The 19,317-nt window shown below is 40.2% G+C and overlaps 1 protein-coding gene and 1 non-coding gene across 2 annotated transcripts in view; both read left to right on the top strand.

Moving 5' to 3' along the window:
• The window catches only part of THSD7B (thrombospondin type 1 domain containing 7B), a 1,078,590-nt gene extending 1,059,502 nt beyond the window's left edge, over positions 1-19,088 (top strand). The window contains exons 26-28 of the mRNA XM_075530023.1: positions 3,419-3,611; positions 7,464-7,551; positions 17,892-19,088. Of these exons, the coding sequence (XP_075386138.1) occupies positions 3,419-3,611; positions 7,464-7,551; positions 17,892-17,973 (363 nt within the window). The 3' untranslated portion in view covers positions 17,974-19,088. The remainder of the gene's footprint in view (positions 1-3,418; positions 3,612-7,463; positions 7,552-17,891) is intronic.
• Positions 15,548-15,687, top strand: LOC142425275 (small nucleolar RNA SNORA48). The gene has a single exon (XR_012779624.1). It is a non-coding gene; the product is annotated as a small nucleolar RNA SNORA48 (small nucleolar RNA).
• Positions 19,089-19,317: the final 229 nt, after the last annotated feature.

Below are 19,317 nucleotides of genomic sequence, written 5' to 3'. Positions count from 1 at the left end.
GAAGGACAATTATTATCCATTTCAATTTCAGAGACAAAATAGAATTCTTATCTATCCTACCTCATAGTCAGCATCTTGACAAAGCTCATTATACATGAACATGAATCCACAGACAAAGATGAAAGACACATCGTCGCAGTACTAACTAGGAGTGTGCTGCGAAGCGATGCAGCTTACTATGCGGAAGGATTCCTTTTCAGTGGCATTGGGCTTCATTTTCTTGGATGTGTGACTTTAAGTCCTTCTTTCTGCATCCTTTTTCTCTATATTCCCTATTCTGCCCATCTTGCGTGCATAACCAGGCATATGTGTGGAGAGGTGGTAGAGACCAATTATAGTCAGTGATAAAGGGATCCAGCAGCTGGGCAGCAGCAGACCTCAGCAGGAAGGACAGGTTGGGATTAGTGGACAGGACTATACAGCATCGGAGGTAGAGTTGAGTATCATTAGCATACTTTAAACATTTCTACAAGAGAGAAAAGAATGTGGCTCATGGAAGAATGCCCCATGTTCATGAATAGGAAGGCCTAATATAGTGAAAATGTTAATATTACGGAAAACATTCTATAAATTCAGTGCCATTCTGATATAAATCCCAGTACAACTCTTCAAAGAAATGGAAAAGTTAATCACCAATTTTACATGGAATAGAAAGAAGCCCAGGATAAACAAAATGCCATTAAAAAAACAAGAACAAAGTAGGAGGCTTATAACTCCCAGATACCAACGTATATTACACAGGCACAATAATCAATACAGCTTGGTATTGAGATAATGCTAGACATGTACATCAATGGAGAATCAAGAAATAAAACCCAATAACTACAGACTCCTGATTTTTTTATAAAGGGCTAAAACATTAAGTAGAGAAGAGATAGCCTTTTCAATAAATGGTACTTTTGAGAAAATGGATATCTACCTGTAAATGAATGGAATAGGACTCATACCTAACGCTGTATATAAAAACAAACTCAAGATGGATTAAAGATCTAAGTATAAACCCTAGATCCACAAAGATCATCCATAAAAAACTAGGGGTGAACTTAAGAGCTCTAACACAAAGCATAAGTATACTACCAAACATAATAAAAATGTCCATAATACAGAAGAAAAATAGAGGACTGGCACTGAGGTAATTCCATAATCTGTTGTCAATTTAAGACGTAAGAGTGAAAGATTGGAGTTTAGCTTGTCAATCAGGTCGCAGCTTGATGACCTCATTTGGAGGCACTAAGGCAATAAATAGCTTGCTGGAGCCAGGACACATGCTCACTCCCAATGAGACATTCCTGCAGACAAGACACATGAAGCTAGGCTAGAGCTCTGGAGCTGAAGGAGCCCTGCCAATGCTGAGATGTTTCCACTGCCACAGGATCCACAAGAATTTCCACCCACTGGCCAGTGATCTTCCTGCATTAGATGTCATTGCATATGTTGCGTGAGTCTGAAGAGGACTTTATAGATTAGTATCGGACATAAGGGCTAATATCTGACTTCTGGACTTGATCTGGACTGGGCTGGGATGTTTTGTTAATGTACAATTACTCTTTATATAAAGCTCTTTCTTATACACATATGAGGGCCTATGAATTTGTTTCTCTAGTCTACCCAGACTAGCACAGGGACCTTCTAAAATTATGACATTTATGTATATCACAGACTTTATCCAAAGAGTAAGAAGAGAACCCAGAGACTGGGCAAAAAAATTGGGCAATGATCTGTCAAAAAAAGGGCTAATTTCAAAAATCTATAGAAAACTATAACATTTTAATAAGAAGAATACAAATAACAATAAAAATTTGGGCACCTGAATAGACAGTTTACTAATGATGACATCCAGGCAGCCAACAACCATATGAAAATGTTCACATTCATTAGCCATAAGAGAAATACCAATTAAAACCACAATGCTATATCGCCTCACACCTACACCCTTAGTAAAATTCAGAAAGATAGAAAATAATAAATTCTGGGGAGAATGTGGAGAGATTAGAATTCTTGTACATTGCTCAGAATATTGGAGAATTGTCTAACCACTATGTAAAGTGATATGGTACTTCTTTTAGAAATTGCAAAAACAAATACCTTATGATCTTGCAATCTTTCTAGATGGTATCTACCGTAAAAAAATAAAGAACAAAACAACCAGATAACTGCACACCTATGTTTACTGCAGTCATTTCTATAATACCAAAAATTTGGAAGCAACCTAAAACCCCATCCATAGAGGAATAGATAAGCAAACTAGTACATACGCAGAATGGAATATTACGCATCCTTAAAAAGACGATGACAGATCTGTCAGAAATCTCAGGATGGGGACAAAATTTGAGGACATTATGTTCAGCAAACCTAGTCAATCTCATAAATAGTTTATGATACATTATAAAAGAAAAATAGTTTTCACACCAAAGGATTTTGATGTCTTACAAGGACAAGGAGGACAGAAGGAAGGGAAAGGAGAGGAAGCAAAGGTGGGAGAGAAGGTAGGAAAATAATAATAAAAAATACCCCAAACAACAGGAACCATATGTCAGGGGGCATTGGCTAATGGGATTCTATCACTGTATGGGTGCAATGAGCTATCTCACTACAACTACGTAAGGCATGCTTTTCTTCGTATGAGTCATATTCAAGTAGCAAAATGGGGAATTTTCTTTTCATAAATAAAATTTAAATTTGAAACAAAAGAGAGAAAAAAGGGAAGGGTCACAGCCTTAACAATCCTCCAGATTCCTTACCCATCGGACCTACGTACTTGTCTGGGTGGTTCTAAAAGGAGGAAACGTACAATCGAAATGGACCTGAGTTCTTTTGTGACACCCACGCTAATTGGAAAGCAGCAAAACAGAATGAGAGAATGAGTTAGCGAGTGGATTTGGGCTGAGGGAATGCTGTAGCTAAGACTTGCTCTCAGGAAGCAGGGCCAGCGATGTCAGAGAGCTTGCTGCCTGGAAATGCTGACTTAGCACTAAGGGGGTCTGCAGTGTTCTTTCTCTCACCAACAAGAGCGTGAGCTCATTCAGAGTGAAGACCATGCACTCTCATCTGTATTTCTGTAACACCAAACAAGGCTCGACATATTGTAAGAATTATGTATTTATTACACTAAAAATACCTCAAACGCCTCTATCAGAGAGAAAAGGATGTGACTAATGCACTCTATCCAGGAACAATTGTGATTTCATATTTAGAAGGTGTCAGAGTTGTCAACAACATATCAGACAATTTATTTAAGGCTTGACTGGAATTCAGAAAGATGAATTTATTAGATTTTCATCTTATTGGAAAATGAGTTCCTGGAAACCCTAAATTGCCATGGTATTTTGTGCACATTGTTATTCTGCCACTTAAATTGTCCTTTTGCATCTGCATAACTTACTGTGTAGTCGTTAAAACTATTTTTTTAATGCTGTAGGGTGGAGTCTGTGGATGTGAGAAAGGATACACAGAGATAATGAGGTCAAATGGCTTCCTGGATTACTGTATGAAAGTACCTGACTCGGAGGATAAAAAAGCTGATGTTAAAAACCTCTCTGGAAAAAACAGACCTGTGAATTCAAAAATACATGATATTTTTAAGGGATGGTCTCTTCAACCCCTTGATCCAGGTATGTTTCCAGTAGAAGATGTATTAATCTTCTTACAGGAGGATTTCAAATTTTGATCACTACTCTCAATGCAGAGAGGAAGGTCAGGGATGGAGAGGAAGAGGCAAGGTGGTCTAGAAAAGATTTCCCAAATTTGAATATTACATAATATTTATTCCCTTTCGATGTAAAATGTTGTCCTGCATAGTTGAGGGTAACTCGAGGTAAGTCTAAGTGGCAATGGATTAAGTAAACAATATATTATCATTTGAAGATATCTTTTAGATGATAATTATCTCAGAGAAAAATTAGCTCAGGTTAATTTGAATTTGTTTAGGCAGTTGTCATGACAGTAAAAATTAATGTTGGTTCTTATGGAATGTACAGAAATTTTTACAGACCCTATCAGGTTTGAGAATACTAGTGAAATGATAAAAGGTATCAATTTCAAAAGCCTGTATGCTCTTATTCCAAGAAGAGAATTAGTGTGAGGTCCAAAGGAAGTGAGATCCTTAAGTGAGGTGCTTAGCTGAAGTAATGTTGTGTATGTGAATATCCATTGTGCGTGTCTGTGTATGTGTGTGTGTGTGTGTGTGTGTGTGTGTGTAGTCTAAGGCAAAAATCAATAAATTTCCTTAGGTTCTCCCTGATATAAATGGAACAATCTCTTGGGAAGACAATGAAGCCATATCTCTAGGAGTTGTAATGTACATTTAGTTTTACCTAATATAAATACCCTGGGAATTTATCATTCACATAGATTATATTTCTACTGAAAGAAGTATGTACATGACATTCATTATATGAACAGATGCAGCAACTGACTGGTAACAATTTAAAGGTCTAAAATAGTAAAATGATAAAAAGAAAATATGGTACAATTGTGCATTGGTATCAAAAGATATTAGAGATCACGAGGCAGACATATCTTTCGGAACTGGTGTGCTTGGGGAGACAAGCAATTAAGGTATTTGGCTGCTGCTAACCCAGATCTTAGAAGCTTCAATTCACCCAGAGACACCTTAGAAGAATGGCCTGCAACCTCCTGTTGAACATTGTCTCTCAAAAGATGCATGGAGTCTCTGCTGCATGGAGTCACCACGAGTCTGAATCAACGTCATGGCTGCGGGTTAATTCAGTCATCTTTATCAGCTAAGCATGGAAACATTTCTAACATACATTCTGAAGTGAATTAATATGGACCTTTGCTGTCCTTTTGAAAATGTATATTTCTGGTTTTGTGTGTGTACACATGTGCATGTGAGTGTACATGTGTGCACGTGTGTGAATATGTATCTGAGAGTGTGCGTGTGTGTGCATGTGAGTGGGTGCATGTGAGTGTGCATGTGTGTGTATATATGCGTGCATGCATGTGTGTGTGTCTGTGAGTGTGGGTGTATGCATGTGTGTGCGCGTGAGAATGCACACAAGCACTCACACTTGCCAGGAAAGACTGAAAGGATACACAGGAAACAGGTAGCAGCCGTGGTTGATTAAATGACTTAGTTGTACATGCATTCCTTTTCTAATACTTGGATATTCTATCATGTAAATTATGCCATTAAAATTATAATAATCTTTGTGAATGAACCACATGAATAAATTAATGAAATGAGCCACATGCCTTTACATGCGGTCATTAAAAACATTGTATCGATCCTCTCAAAACTTCCAACTCTATGAGATATTAAGGGTAATGAAAAATAAGGTACGTTCTCCTGCAAAAACACCTTTTCCTTTTTTTTTTTTTGCTAATGTAAAAACCAGAATAGGGAAGCTCATCATTAGTACTTCAAAGATATCAAATTCAAAGCTTCACTAAAAGATTGATGTCCATAGAAAATACTGTTACCATACTGACACTTCACTCTAAAACCTGATTGAGGTCTGAAAGTGTCCTGTAAGCAAAAACTATAATAGGTAGCTATAATGCAATTGAAAGTAATTGTGCTTTTATTCAGAACAAGAATTGTTTACAATATATTTTGATTGTTTTTCATCTCGTGGAAGGCTGTAGACTAAGATGCTGATATGTCTATTTTGGTCCTGCAGTTAATTACATTCATGTAATATAATGAACCTTCTGTGTATGCATAGCTTTCTGGAAGCAAAACACTTCCTTTGGGATGTTAAGCCTTTGCCTTTGTCAGTCCATTTCTGTTTAGTTAGTTATACACTTACATGAAATAGAGAAAAAACATTGCCGCCCAAAATAACTCAATTTTCTATAATTTATATTTTAAAAACCATTCTATCAAGTTAATTCTTATATAGAAAAAGTCACAGATTAAGTTAGAATATTTGCATGTACCCACTACTATCCTCACCCAGTACTGTTGAGGGGACCCCTACTCACATTGGCGCTACCAGACAGAGGAGAGTGGTTCACAGGGTTGAAGAGGCTGTACATCTTTACAGAAGGAAACAGCCACATCTTTTTTCTTCTTCACAGCAGCTAGTCAACTGCTGGCCTTTCAGTCACCACCCCAAAGCTTAACTGACTGCCCCACCAACACTCGTTTGCTTACCTCCAGAAAATGCCAACTCCCAAATAATGCAAAGGAGCTAGCTGATTTGGTCTTATGGTTTGCTTGCCCTACCTCATTTAGGAACATGTTGTTGTTAGATGCTATTGACCCTGTTCCAACACTTGATGACTTTATGTTGTTGTTGTTGTTGTTAGAGCTATTGACCCTGTTCCAACACGTAACGACCTTATGGGAAACAAACACAACGCCACCCAATCCTGCATCATCCTCTCCACTGTGCTTGCATCTGAGCCCATGGATGCAGTGTGTCAGACCACCTTGCTGGGGGACCTCCAGTTTTGAGCCTTACACACAATATTGCCCAGGCCCGGCCATCTGCACCAATGTTGTCATGCTTGAGCCCATTCTAGAAACAGAACCCACCCGCCGAGTGATCTAGTAGTTGCCTCTGCATGTGAAAATTGTTTCTTAATTAACATTTTCATCTCGGTTCATTTTATCATGCCAAAATGTGTTGAAATCCTCTTCTGTTACATACATAGAACTATGCACTCATGCACATAAATATAAAACATTCCGCCAATTTTTAAGACTTTGTGAAATAATAGTTATCGGTGTTTGACACTATGGAAAAACTTGTCTGAATGAATTTTACATGATCACTTTTTTGACATTTCATAGCTATCACTTCTGGCTGTTTTCATTTATGCCTGTGGCCATTTTTACAAACTTCCGCATTCAGATGAGTAATAAAGCATCCAGCTAAATGAATATTTTAGAGCAACGCAAACAACCTAAGGTTTTTTTTGGGGGGGGTTGTTTGCTTTTTTTAGGATTGATATGTTAGAGAATAAAGAGTAACATAAACTGTTTATAACGGCAAAAGCTCCTGGAAAGGGAGTTCCTATAATACAGGAAACCCTGGTGGCGCAGTGGTTAAAGTCTCCACTGCTGATTGACTCAACCTGCCAGAGGCTTCCTGAGAGAAGGGCCCGGCTATCTGACTCTGGAAAGATTTGCAAGCAGGAAAACACCATGGGGCATTCCGACTCTGTCCTAGAGAGTCAGAATTAACCAGGATAGACCCGCCACAATGGAATAATAATGAACAGTCTGTTTTCTCACAGAACTAATTTTTATTAGGGAACCAAAGTCCAATGATGCTCCAGGGAAGAAGGTGGCCAACGCCAGATGACATGTGCGCATGACAGCGTGTGTGAGAGCATCGTTAACATCTGCAGCACACGGGCAATTGGCTAAAAAGATGTTGCTCTCACTTCGAGTCCAGCACTAGTGGGTAATTTGGACTGGCCAGGCATTGCACTGCTTATTAAAATGCTGTCGCCGTTTGTACACTGAGCTGGTTATTTTCTATTTTAAACAGATGGCCGAGTAAAAATTTGGGTTTATGGAGTTTCCGGTGGTGGTTTTCTTATCATGATTTTCCTAGTATTTACTTCCTACCTGGTTTGGTAAGTACTAATTAGTAAGGCTTATATTTTTATGGGTGGCATATTTACTAAATTTGTTTTCCATCAAGGTCATTGACAATTTTAACATGACTTTTGATGCAACAATACTCCCCAGTGGTAAAATTGGGTGTTCGTTGTTCCAAACTCGTGGGAACTGGGAAATCTTTATATTAATTGTGCTCATTTGAAAGAGCAAGATGATTTAATGTAATTTTTTAATAAACCAAAAGGTGTGAAAGGTAAATCATTAAGTAAAACATCCCCACGTTAGTAATTTGAGTAAAACCTTGTAAGTCTCTGATTGTCAGTCGTGATTCCATATTGGTTTCTACTGGGGATCTTTAAAAAGTACTCACATCTGGGTCAAACTCCTCAGAGATTTTGATGTAATTCATTGGGTGTGGCCACGTGATCTATTTGAAAGCTCACACGGTCATTCTAATATGTCATCACGGTTCCATTAGATAATTCTGGTTTTTAGTTCAAACATCCTCTAAGTGCATTTTTATTAGTGCCAGATGTTTATATTCACTGACCAGCTATAAGAACACATTTAGCTGACTGCCAAACCCATAAGCTCCAATTTTAAGTGACTAGTTCCCGAAAATATATTATCTTCAGAAAAATTATAATTAGTTTATTGTACCCAATATATTTTAGTTGACAAGAAGCCCCTGAAACCAGACAGAATACATTTGCATGTTTTCAAATGTGTTAAGGATATATTTATTAGCATCCTAAAGCAGAATTTTCAAAGGTTGTTTTTCTCCATGAGATCAAAATGTGGCTTCCCTTTTTTATCCACATAGAGATATTTATATCCATCAACCATCTCATAGGCTAATTCCGTACTTTAATCTCAGTTTAAGCCCAGCCTTTGAATATCTAGCTTCACATTCTGTTTCCAAGGCTACACAGGTTTTCACGTCTTTTCTCTTGGTCAGTGCAATTTGGTGAAGAAAATCAGATGGCTTTAATTCTTTCTACCACCTATGGTGGTATAAATTGAATCTCTAGAAGTTGGATTTCCATCCAGCTAACATTTCCACAGTGTTATGATGAAAAGTAACACCTTCAGTTAGTTATTCACCCTATAATCAAATTATTTTATCCATTTCTACATTTAATTGATTAGTTGCTTTGTAAGTATCACCTGCCATCTATATTAATGAGAAAAAATGTGAAGTTGACTACTTTATATGAGGTTCAGAGTAATGGAAACTATTCACCACCAGAAAGACTAAAACACAGAATAAAATCGTAAAGAACGCAGAGCATGAAGATTAGACAGATGGAAGAGTCTTCTCAAAGTAGTCGGCCAACATAGTGCATGTTAGATAAAATAAGGTGATGCTCTATGATCCTTTAAAAGCATGGACAAGTTCTAGCTGTTGATACCTGCCTCCCCAAATTTTGATTCTATGTTTTCTTCTTCCCTCGAATATCTAAGAGAATAAAAAGTTAGCATTTAGTAACAGTGAGGAGTTGTTACTTTTTAAATTTCTCCATGCCCTTCAGCCTAAACATATATTACCTTTAATGAATCGTTTGAATAATAAATATTTGTTGAGGCCTTTTTCCATAAAACTCTAGGCTCTGGAAATTAATTTGATACTTCATTAACTTCTCCTTAACAATGTACATTTCTAGATTTGTTCATTCTTTTTAAAATATCAAACATCAATGGAATTTTTCCTTGCTTTCCAAGCAAGGAGAATGACATAAATATCTATGCAGATATTTCTCATACCAGTCCATGTTATACCTGAGACCACACCCCGATAACCCCCTGCAGGAGTAGCACAGCGACTCCATATTTGCACTCAGCACTCCTGCTCTCTTCAGAAGTTTACAGCAGCATAAGTCAAAAATGTTGCTCCCGGCAATCACCTGTTCCCTCTTAGTTATCCAACAGGCACTGACGCCGCATGACAGCAACGCAAAGGTTAGCTTCCGACTGCCTTACCAGGCATCCAACGTGACCCATGATTTAATCCTGAACAACTCTTTCTACTACATTAACTAATTCCCTCTACTCAGAATAGTCCAGAATGTGATATAGACACAAATCTATTACATGTCCTCATTTTCTCATGGAGGTAAACAAAGGAAAGCATATTTGCTTATTTAGTAAATTTTCATGAATGTAGATAAAATTACTTTCTCTTCTAATAATGAATTGATGTGTCCAATTATACATCCTCAAAATTCCCATAAGACATGTATTAGTATTTCATTATAACCTACTCATTTTTTCCCAATTTCCTAGAAGTTTGACCCAAAGTTTGCATCCATTTTTTAGATCACTTTGCCATTGATTTCATGTCCCTTTCCATAATCAACAGAGTTTTTCAGAATTATCATATTCATTTCTAGCCAACTTGTTTGATCTATAGTGCTTTTGAGAATCTATATGCTTTTATCCCTTGCTGGTTTTAGATTTTTTGCTCAAGACTCAAATATCTTATTGATACATATTTGGAAAACTGGTCATTTTTTCTGATACTGTGTGGGTATGTATATAACCTCTATTTTTTTAAAAAGCATAACTATCTTTTATAGTTTAATGAGTTAAAATCAAGTAGATTCTGGTCCAGGGCAACTGATGTGTTTCAGTGCCGAGCGGAGTAGAACTGTACTTTAAAGGACTTTTAATGTCTATGATCTCTCACACGTAGATTCCCAGGCTTTTCTTCTGAAATATCTCTGGGAACCTTTGAACCACCAATCCTTTGGTTAGCAGCCAAGTGCATAACCACTTGCAAAACACAGGGTAGTCCAAAATATTAAATATTTTATAGGGGTTTACCATAGGCTGCCGCCTCTTTCTGAGGGACTTTTTCTTGGGAGACAAGGATGGGGTAGCTTTTATTAACTTGAAAAAAAAAGAAGAAAAAGAGACTGTCTTCTCATTCCCAAGGAGATCTCTACTTCCTCCTTAAAATCTTGTTCATCTAGAATGAATTTTTCTGTTAGCTTTTGGGATTTTACCAGTAGAATCCAACTGAACTACAGTACCAATAACGTCTTATCAAGCATTCTAGGAAAGCTTGTCACTGCCATCCCTGTAACATTCACTTCCTGCTAGTATTTGTCATTCTTTATGTAAATGCTTTCCTCCCTCACCAAACCCAGAGGGTTTTTCTGAGAGAAGCATTGTGACTATGTTTTATTGATCATTTTATTAGAGCACGAGTATGATAAATATTCAACGGACAAATAAGTGAATGGATAAATGAATATGTTAATGAAAACAGATTGATTACCCATAGCATTTAGATGCAAAAACAGATTAAAATGAAGGATTTAATGTATCACATATGAAATCTTTTACAGAGATCGCTCTATTTAATCATCAGGAGAATCTAGTTAATTGTTGCTCTGACCATTCCCATTTTAAAGAGATGAAGTTAATCTCTGAAAAAATTAAATGACTAAGGTCATGAGCTAGACAGATTTGCTAAGCAATACCCCAGAATGCATGCTCTTGCTACCAGTCTTTCAGTCTCCATAGCTTCTCTTTCCTGAGTAATCCGAATACCTCTTTAGGGTCAACCGAATATGACATCTACAGCTTTTGCATTTCTTAGAGGCCACTGGTCTCATAAAGAAAGGCTATCCATAGGTCTGGGAACAGACCGTCCGACACCAAAAACACAGGCCATTTGCTGCTAGCATATGAGCTGCCTAAAGAAATCTGAAAGATCTTTTCACAGCATCTCATTCTATCAAATAGCTTGCAGGAGAGTGAGAGGATGATAGTTCTGGAGAGTTTATCATTTTTCTCAAAATAGCAGGCTTAGGGTAAGCGAACTGCTGTAATATGTCAGGTCTTACATATATACTTTAGATGAAAGTAATTTATAATAAAACTTGGAAATGCTTTGTGAAAATATAGAAAAATCGTCTTCTTAAGGAGCACTTTGTTGAGCTGCAGCCCTTTGCACATCTGCTATTAGTGTTCAGGTTGTTACAAATCTTACTCATGCCCCAGCTGCCTTGACAATAGCCATCCATGAGGCAATATTGTCGGGACAGCCATTGTGTGAGCCTGCAGTTAACTTAGACATGGACATGGACCTGAGAAATACCAGGACAGCTGCCGCTTCCTGTGCCCTCAGCACCGCTCGGTAAAGGGCTCTCATTCTTCAGTCGGAGGGTAGCAGCCCCATCTCCATGCACTTACCCTTCACAGTAGCTGCCAAGACAATAGGCTGATGCTTACCTCAAATCGTTTCATGGTTACTGTTCTAGGGCTAGTGGCGCTGGTGGCATAGCAGCTAAGCCAGGGGCTGCTGTCTGCTCTGCTTGGGTTTTAGTTTCGGTTTTGGTCTGGGCATGGGTCTTTGTGGCTTGAATTGAAGGATGCTGAGAAGTGCGCAGCACTTCGCTGTCAGTCAACAGTGAACTCAAGTTGAGCAAGAGCTCTGTGGTGCACTGGACTGCGAAATGCCACGTCAGCAGTTGAAAACTACCAGTTGTTCCAGGGGAGTAGATGAGGCTTTCCACTTCCATAAAGATTCATCGCCTTGGAAACCCCCAGGAACAGGTCTGCTCCATCCTATAGTCACACTGAGTCAGAATCGACTAGATGGCAGTGAGTTTGGATTTAGGTAAAATGCAAATGATCCTAGAAGTGGTTCCCTAGAGAGTCTAAATCAATGCCTCTCACAAGCAAGGTTATGTAATGAGTTTGCCTCTTGTGCCAAAGTGTGGCATTGATATCGAGAGTGCCCCATTGAGAAGAATGATGAGGCCGCCTCACAGCTTGACAGGATCTGACAGTGTGATGGATTAAAGATGTCCGCCAGGGATGCAGGATGATGGTTAGTGGCAATGGCTTATGTTCCCGGTATTTGTGGGTCCTGATTCAGTGTGATGGAGGTAAGCACACTTTCCTGTAAACAAAGGTTTGAGGAAAGTCAAGAAGGGAAAAATGTGCAGCATATTTGACAGGATAAATATATTTACAGTCAAGAGGAAAGGAAAGGGAGTTGGGGCTGTGTTAGTCTGGGTAGACCAGAGAAACAAATCCATAGACACTCATATGTGTGTAAAAAGAGCTTTATATACAAGAACAGTTGAATATTGAGAAAACAAGCCACCCTAGTCCAGATCAAGTTCATAAGTGTGATATTAGCCATATCTGATACTAGTCCATAAAGTCCTCTTTAGACTCATGATACACTGCAATGGCACGGAATGCAGGAAGATCGCAGGCCAGTGGGTAGAAACTCTTGTGGATCCAGTGGCATTGTAAGCATCCCAGCACTGACAAGGGTCTCCTTGTGGCTTCTCCCACTCCAGAGGTGTGGCTTCATTAGCCTTTCTCCATGTGTCTTCTCCAAAGGGATGTCTCACATGGAGAGAGCCGAGAGACAGAAAGAAAGAAAGAGAGAGAGAGAGATTGATTCAGATTCTTCCACCACCAAGGAGGAAATACAGGAGTTCCCAGAATCTTCAGGAGAAGGCCATACCCACACAGCGGCCTCATTGGCTATATCCTGATTGACAGGCTAGACTCCACCCCTACACTCTTAATCCCTAAATTGTCACCAGATTATGTAACTACCTCAGGAGCCCAAAAGACAAGCTTTCCAGTTGGCTTTGCCCAGAGCATTCCAGTCTCTCCTTCCGTCCTTCCTCCTTGAAATCTTTTTCGCTGATCAGAATTTGATGCGAGACTGCAGGTACTAGACAAGCACTGCCTTATTTCTATAAGAAAACTCTTCAGAGGGTTTCAATATCTTTTTTAACCCTAAGGAAGTTCATATATCGCACACATTTGTAGTTAGGATTTTACCATCTATTAATGGAGAGGTAACGCAATAAGCTTAATTTTAAATTAAATCTTAATCACAATAATTCCTAATACATCTCAGGTCCCACAAAGATCCAAGACCTATGGCCAGGGGATCCTACCCTTTTCCCCGAGGCTGACACAGTGTTCATAATTCCACAAAAGGAACCGTTTTTATAAAATATCAGTGTGGGGCTTGAGTCTAGATCACAGAGACTGGTGTAGTTCCCTTGTTTCCCCAGCAATATTGTTCTCTCTTTTTAAAGAGCCCACCATTTACAACCCCCATACTCCCCTTCTCAACTGCCCCACTTCCCAGGACGTGAGCAATCTCACTGCTCTTTTTCCAATAAGCCAAACAGAGGCCAGGTACAGTCACATCAATTCCAGTGCAGGAGGAGCCTGTGTTTATAAGAGCAACTCATTGTCAAGGCCGCAACATTGCAGAAGCAGATCATCAGACCTTTTCCTAGACCTCTCTGAGTGGTTGGACCACCATGAAAAGCCTAACCCTTTGCCATCAAGTAGATTTGAACACACAGCAAACCTGTAGGAAAGAGCTGGACAGCCCCATCAGGTTTTCATGTCTGGGATCTTTAAGGAGACAAACGATCTCATCTTCATCCTACATGGTATGGTGGATTTGAACTGCTAACATTACAGTTAGCAGCCAACTGCTTTAACCATTGTGCCATGAGGGCCCATAGCCCTTGCAAATGTCAGATTAAGAGTTAATTCCAAATATTCTTCCTGGAACCATTTATATCTCTTCCCTTCCTAACTCCTCAACAAAAGAGCAGCTAGGGGAAACCCTTTTTGATATTTCCAATGTTCTTCTTTTTAATGTTTTTACCAACCACCCCCCACCCAGGAATACTTCCACAACCGTGCATGTGTACCACTGTACTGTCGCTTCTTGGTTTTCCCAGCCTCTTCTGTGCACCCTTTTGAGTCCACTCAAGTGCTATAGATGAGCGTGCTCAGGCTCCCGGTTCATTGTCTGTGCCAGAGTTAGGGTCGAGAAAATAATCACAACCTGGGAGTAGTCCTGTTAGGACAAAACTAAGTTGAACATTGCTCAAATAGCCATGCGCTAGCTAACTCTCCCAAGAACGAACAGAATCGAAAGAAGCAGGAGCGCTGACACTGAAGATCCCTCCGCAGAGAATTCTAAATCTGGCTGTGCCTTTCCTCCATTTCTCTGGCTGGGCAGTGTTTGCCGACAGCTCGTGCCCTATTGTCTTTATCTACCATCCATGCGGAGACCGGCTGTCGGTCCTGCTCCCTTGCCAGAATTGGTTTGCAGTTGGCCGATTATTGGAAGTAGAAGGCCAGCCCTGCCTTCCTAATCTATCTCAGTCTGGAAACTCCACTGAAAGCTGTTCATCTGGACAGTCACATGCAAGCCTTCCCTCACAGAAGAGTGGTGACTGAACATTTGGTTCAGTTTGGGCCGGGAATCCCGCCAGATCTCCTGCATGAATGGGACATATGTCTTCCATTGGACCTCTACTGCCCTTGCAGTCAATCAGTGAGCAGGCCTCACGTGCTTGGACGTGGATTGGAGGTCAGAGATAAGATTCCACTTCTGGAATTTGCTACGCACATCACATCACATTAGTTTTCTCCTTGAATTAGAACTTGAGCATTTTAAACGAGGGACTTCAGTCTTTTAACATTTTTATTTTATCAAGTTTTTCTTTCTTTTCTTTTTTTTTGCATTGGGAACATTCACATAACATAAAATTCACTTTTGTAACATTACGCTAATTGGAACAGCCAGGCGCAAAATGCCACATATTGGATGTGTATGAAATGTCTAGAACTGGTAAGTCCCTAGAGAGAGAAAATAGACTAGTTGTTGCCAGGGGATGGGGACGAGGAGAAGAGGGAGGGACTGCTTACTGGCTATGGAAAGTATCTTTGGAACAGTGAACATATTCCTGAAACAGGGAGAGGTGAGGACTATCCAGTGTTGTGGATGCCACTGAAATGTACACTTCAAGGAGGTTTTGGTTTGCTTTTCAATTTAAATTGACTCAATATTTTAAAAATTTCCATATTACAGGTAAAAAATGATCAGTCCCACTTGCTAGAATTAATGACTAGGCGCAGGGAGGGGACAAGTACAAGGTGAAAAGCAAGCATCTCTGTTGTCAGACTTACTTACCAACCAGGCTGCGCCTCTCACTCAGTGACATAAGGTTTGCGCAAAGAGACACCTGATTGGTGGTGCTCTTACATCATTCAGGGGAATTGCAGACTGGCAGCCCTTTGTTCATCCTAGCTTGATGCCTAGATCGTGGCCAGAGCTGTTTCATGCCTAGGGTACATTTAAAAAAGTAAGTTTTGCATTCTCTAGTGGTTATGTTAGGTTTCTCGGGTGGGAAATACCTCGGTTCTTGGTGATCCAAGTGGGGTTTTATAAAGGATGGCAGTTTCAGGTTTTGCAATCACTGAACACAGGCACCCTCGTGGGGCTGCACACCCACACACGGCAGCCTGAGGCCCGAGAGAACGCTGCACGGCCCAGCAGAAGGCCCAGGAGCAGCTGGAAAACAGGGCGGTGGTCTCCAGGTTCCGGCCTGCAGGACCTTCGCTGGGAGGCCTGGTTGATGGTACTGATTGACCCCATTGGCTGAATTAAGCTCACCTGGCTTAGTTTGGGCCCACCCATGTATACTGCCTACCTGGCTTGGGCTTGATTGGCACGTGCCCCTTAGCCTTATTGGCTTCCAACTTCCTGCAGGTGTGGGGGTGGGGCTTGGTATGTAGAGGAACAACCCCTGGTTGCTGTCTCTAGCTACCTAACAGCTACATGTTGGGCTACAGTCCACAAGATTATCAGTTCAAATCCAGCAGCCACTCTGTGGGAAGCAAAACGGGGCTTTCTATTCTAGCAAAGAGTTAAAGTCTTGGAAACTCCCAGAGGCAGTGATACCCTGTCCTCTAGCATCTCAGTGAGTCAGCATTGACTCGATGGCAGTGAGTTTGGGTTAGTGTTTTGGTTTTTTTATTTGTTTTTGAGTGGATGATAATATACAGGGGAAAGTTAGAGGTTGGAGCACACCTGGGGTGAAAGCCTGACTCGCGTTTGGAAAATTCAGCCACTTTAAAAACCCCTGTGTAGCGCAGCCTACTCTGACACACATGGAGTTGCCATGAATTGGCGTTTACTCCAGGACAGTTGGTGTGTCCTTATCCAGAAAGTCGCCCAAACACCAATGCCAACTTCTCAGAGCCACGCTCGCATTTATTGACACAATTTTTAGAATGCCTAGCACTCAGTGTGCATCCGAACAAAGAATAAGTAGCAAGGAGAGGCTATGCCTTACTGCTGAGGACCACCAGAAGAACACTGGTCTCACAATAGCAAAGCGGGCCATGAAGGAGGGAAGGGTTGACACCGTCAGCATGAAGGAGAGTCTTCGGAAACAAGGCACCCAATGCAAAGTGCTGTGCCCTGCTGTGTGAGCTACGAATGCCATGCAGGTGCATCCTGCGGCTCTCTGTGTGTCTCCCTCCCTCTCCCTTCCTTCCCTCACCCCTCTGACACCTCTCCCCTTCCACCCCACCCTTTATTTTCCTTCTTCTGTCTCCTTTTCTCTCTCTGTCTCTCTCTCAGAGAGAAAAGCAGCCAGTCTTTCTGACCTCAGGGGAAGCAGCAGATACCTGAGAACGGCTTCGCCTAAGGCAGAATCAATGAAATTGTTCTCACATTGACCCTGGTGACTTGATAGCTAAATGTCGACTTTCAGATCAGGGCAGAATTGTGTTTCTGTGGGAAATAGAAAAAGCCATAGGACTACGGCCCTCCTGTTGATGCAGATTCATAATGATCCTGTAGGACAAAATAAAACTACTCCACACCGTTTCCGACGTGTAAGGCGTTTTCGGAGCAGGCAGCCTGGTCTCTCTCAGGTGGAGTGGCTTATGAGTTCTAATCACCAGCCAGGCAGTTAGGAGCCAATGTCATTCTCAAACACACCAGAAAACCGAACTCACTGCCATCAAGTCAATGCTGACTCATAGCAACCCACTGTGGGTCTTCAAGACTGTGATTGTTTACAGGAGTAGAAAGTCGAGACGTTCTCCCTTGAAGTTACTGGTGGTCTCCAACTGCCGACCATATGGGTCACAATCCAATGTGTAACCACTACACTACCAGTGGGTAAAACAGAGGAGGTAGACCAGTCCAGCTGCTTCTGATTTACTTATCAGTGATGCAGAGGTCACAGTATGTTCAGTGTACTGTCTAGAAGCAAAAACCTGAAAGGAAAATAGCCTTTCCACCAAGTTCAGTTTCTCACTAAATGATTTTTAAAAATTTTTCAAAAGCGAGGAAAAAACAAAATAACAATGCTTTTCTTAAAAAATAAAACAAACACACAGTTAAAGTATACAAGGATTCAAAAGCAAAACCTATGAGAGAAAAGACTCTTTTGTCACCTAACCGTGTGAATTTCTGTGCCCTAACTGCCATGGTCAGATGAAACAGTGCTCTGTGGACTTTATCTGAGTAATTCTCTTCTCTTTGCAGTAAGAAGCCAAAACCACATCAAAGCACACCTCCCCAACAGAAGCCTCTGACCTTAGCCTACGATGGAGACCTAGACATGTAACCTAACAAAGAAATCCAAATGTAGACATCAACTGCCTTAACTGCTTTCTCTTTTGTAGCTCTCAGACTTCTCAGTTTTTTGAGGAATCTCATGATGTAATATATTGGGCAGAATACAAATATTGCAAAAGTAATTTTGCCTCAACTTCGTGGACACAGAGTCAAAGACCATTAGGTCTGCCATTTTGTTTTCTAATTGTTTGTGCGTGTGAGTGTTATATTTTTAGTTTTTTGGTTAACCCAAAGGACTTGAAAGCCCAATTCTTCCTGTTTGGAAATAGAAGGAAGAAGCGATGATGGAGTTCTCACAGACTTGAGTAAACTTGATCTTCAGCATCATGATGACAATCCAGAGGACAGTCCAACCCGGCATTAACTGTAAATGATGAGTCTGACACTGCATCAGTATGCACTATATTAGTGCACATCTTTTTTCTCCACGTTTTCCAACACTGAGTTTTCTAGGTTTTACACTCATTCAGAAATGTTCAAGTTGGATTGCCTATTTTCATGAACACAGAGAGGATGGGTTGCCATTGCAGAGAGGATATTTAAATATTGGGTTTTGTTTTGTAGCCTGGGGTGGATGGTAGTTCATGGATGGGGTGTGTCTATGAAAAAGAATAGAATGTGCATAAATGCTGGACTAGATAAAAGCTAGGTGGCAACTGAAATGAGTATTGAATGTTAGGCGTGTACAACTGAAATAAATTGGCTATATTGGAGATCGAGGTATCTTATTTCAGTACTAAAAATGTATTTTAACAAAAACTTAGCCCTGTAGATTTAACCTTAGCCACTCACCATTATAATTCAGTTTGATGATGACAAACTCTGCTTTTGTACTTTCAATTTTCTTATCTGAATATTTATAAATTCTTTTTTTGAATTTAATGATCTGACCTCATTCAATATACATCAAGCACTGGTCCTGTTTGTAGAAAGTTTTGTTTTTATAAGGTTTTGATTATTATCGAAAACAACACACTAAAACGCTGAGACCATTTTATGAAGGCAATTGTTTGTAATCATGGGTGTTGAAGGGAAGAAGGTGCCATCTTGTGGTATTGACTTGTATTTATAACAAATAAAGTGCTCACGAGACTGGGATGTTGTCTGTTCTGGAAATATTGACTTCTGAGTACCTTACTTTGACATAAACAGCTTAAAATCAGTTTTTGTGTGTGTATTGCTGCTTTTAGAGTCCTGACAACTAAAGTCCACAGACAGAGAAAGGGAATCTTGTCCTGAGTTCTCTCAGCACTCTTAGGTAGGTACACTAGGAAATACAGTTAGTCACCAGTCTATGGAATAGCTTCAAAGGAACACTTACAACTCAGATGGT

Source organism: Tenrec ecaudatus, chromosome 13 (assembly GCF_050624435.1).
Source record: "Tenrec ecaudatus isolate mTenEca1 chromosome 13, mTenEca1.hap1, whole genome shotgun sequence".
Taxonomy (NCBI): Eukaryota; Metazoa; Chordata; class Mammalia; order Afrosoricida; family Tenrecidae; genus Tenrec; species Tenrec ecaudatus.
Note: the sequence above shows the minus strand (reverse complement) of the source record. Positions and strands in the feature narration are given on the sequence as shown.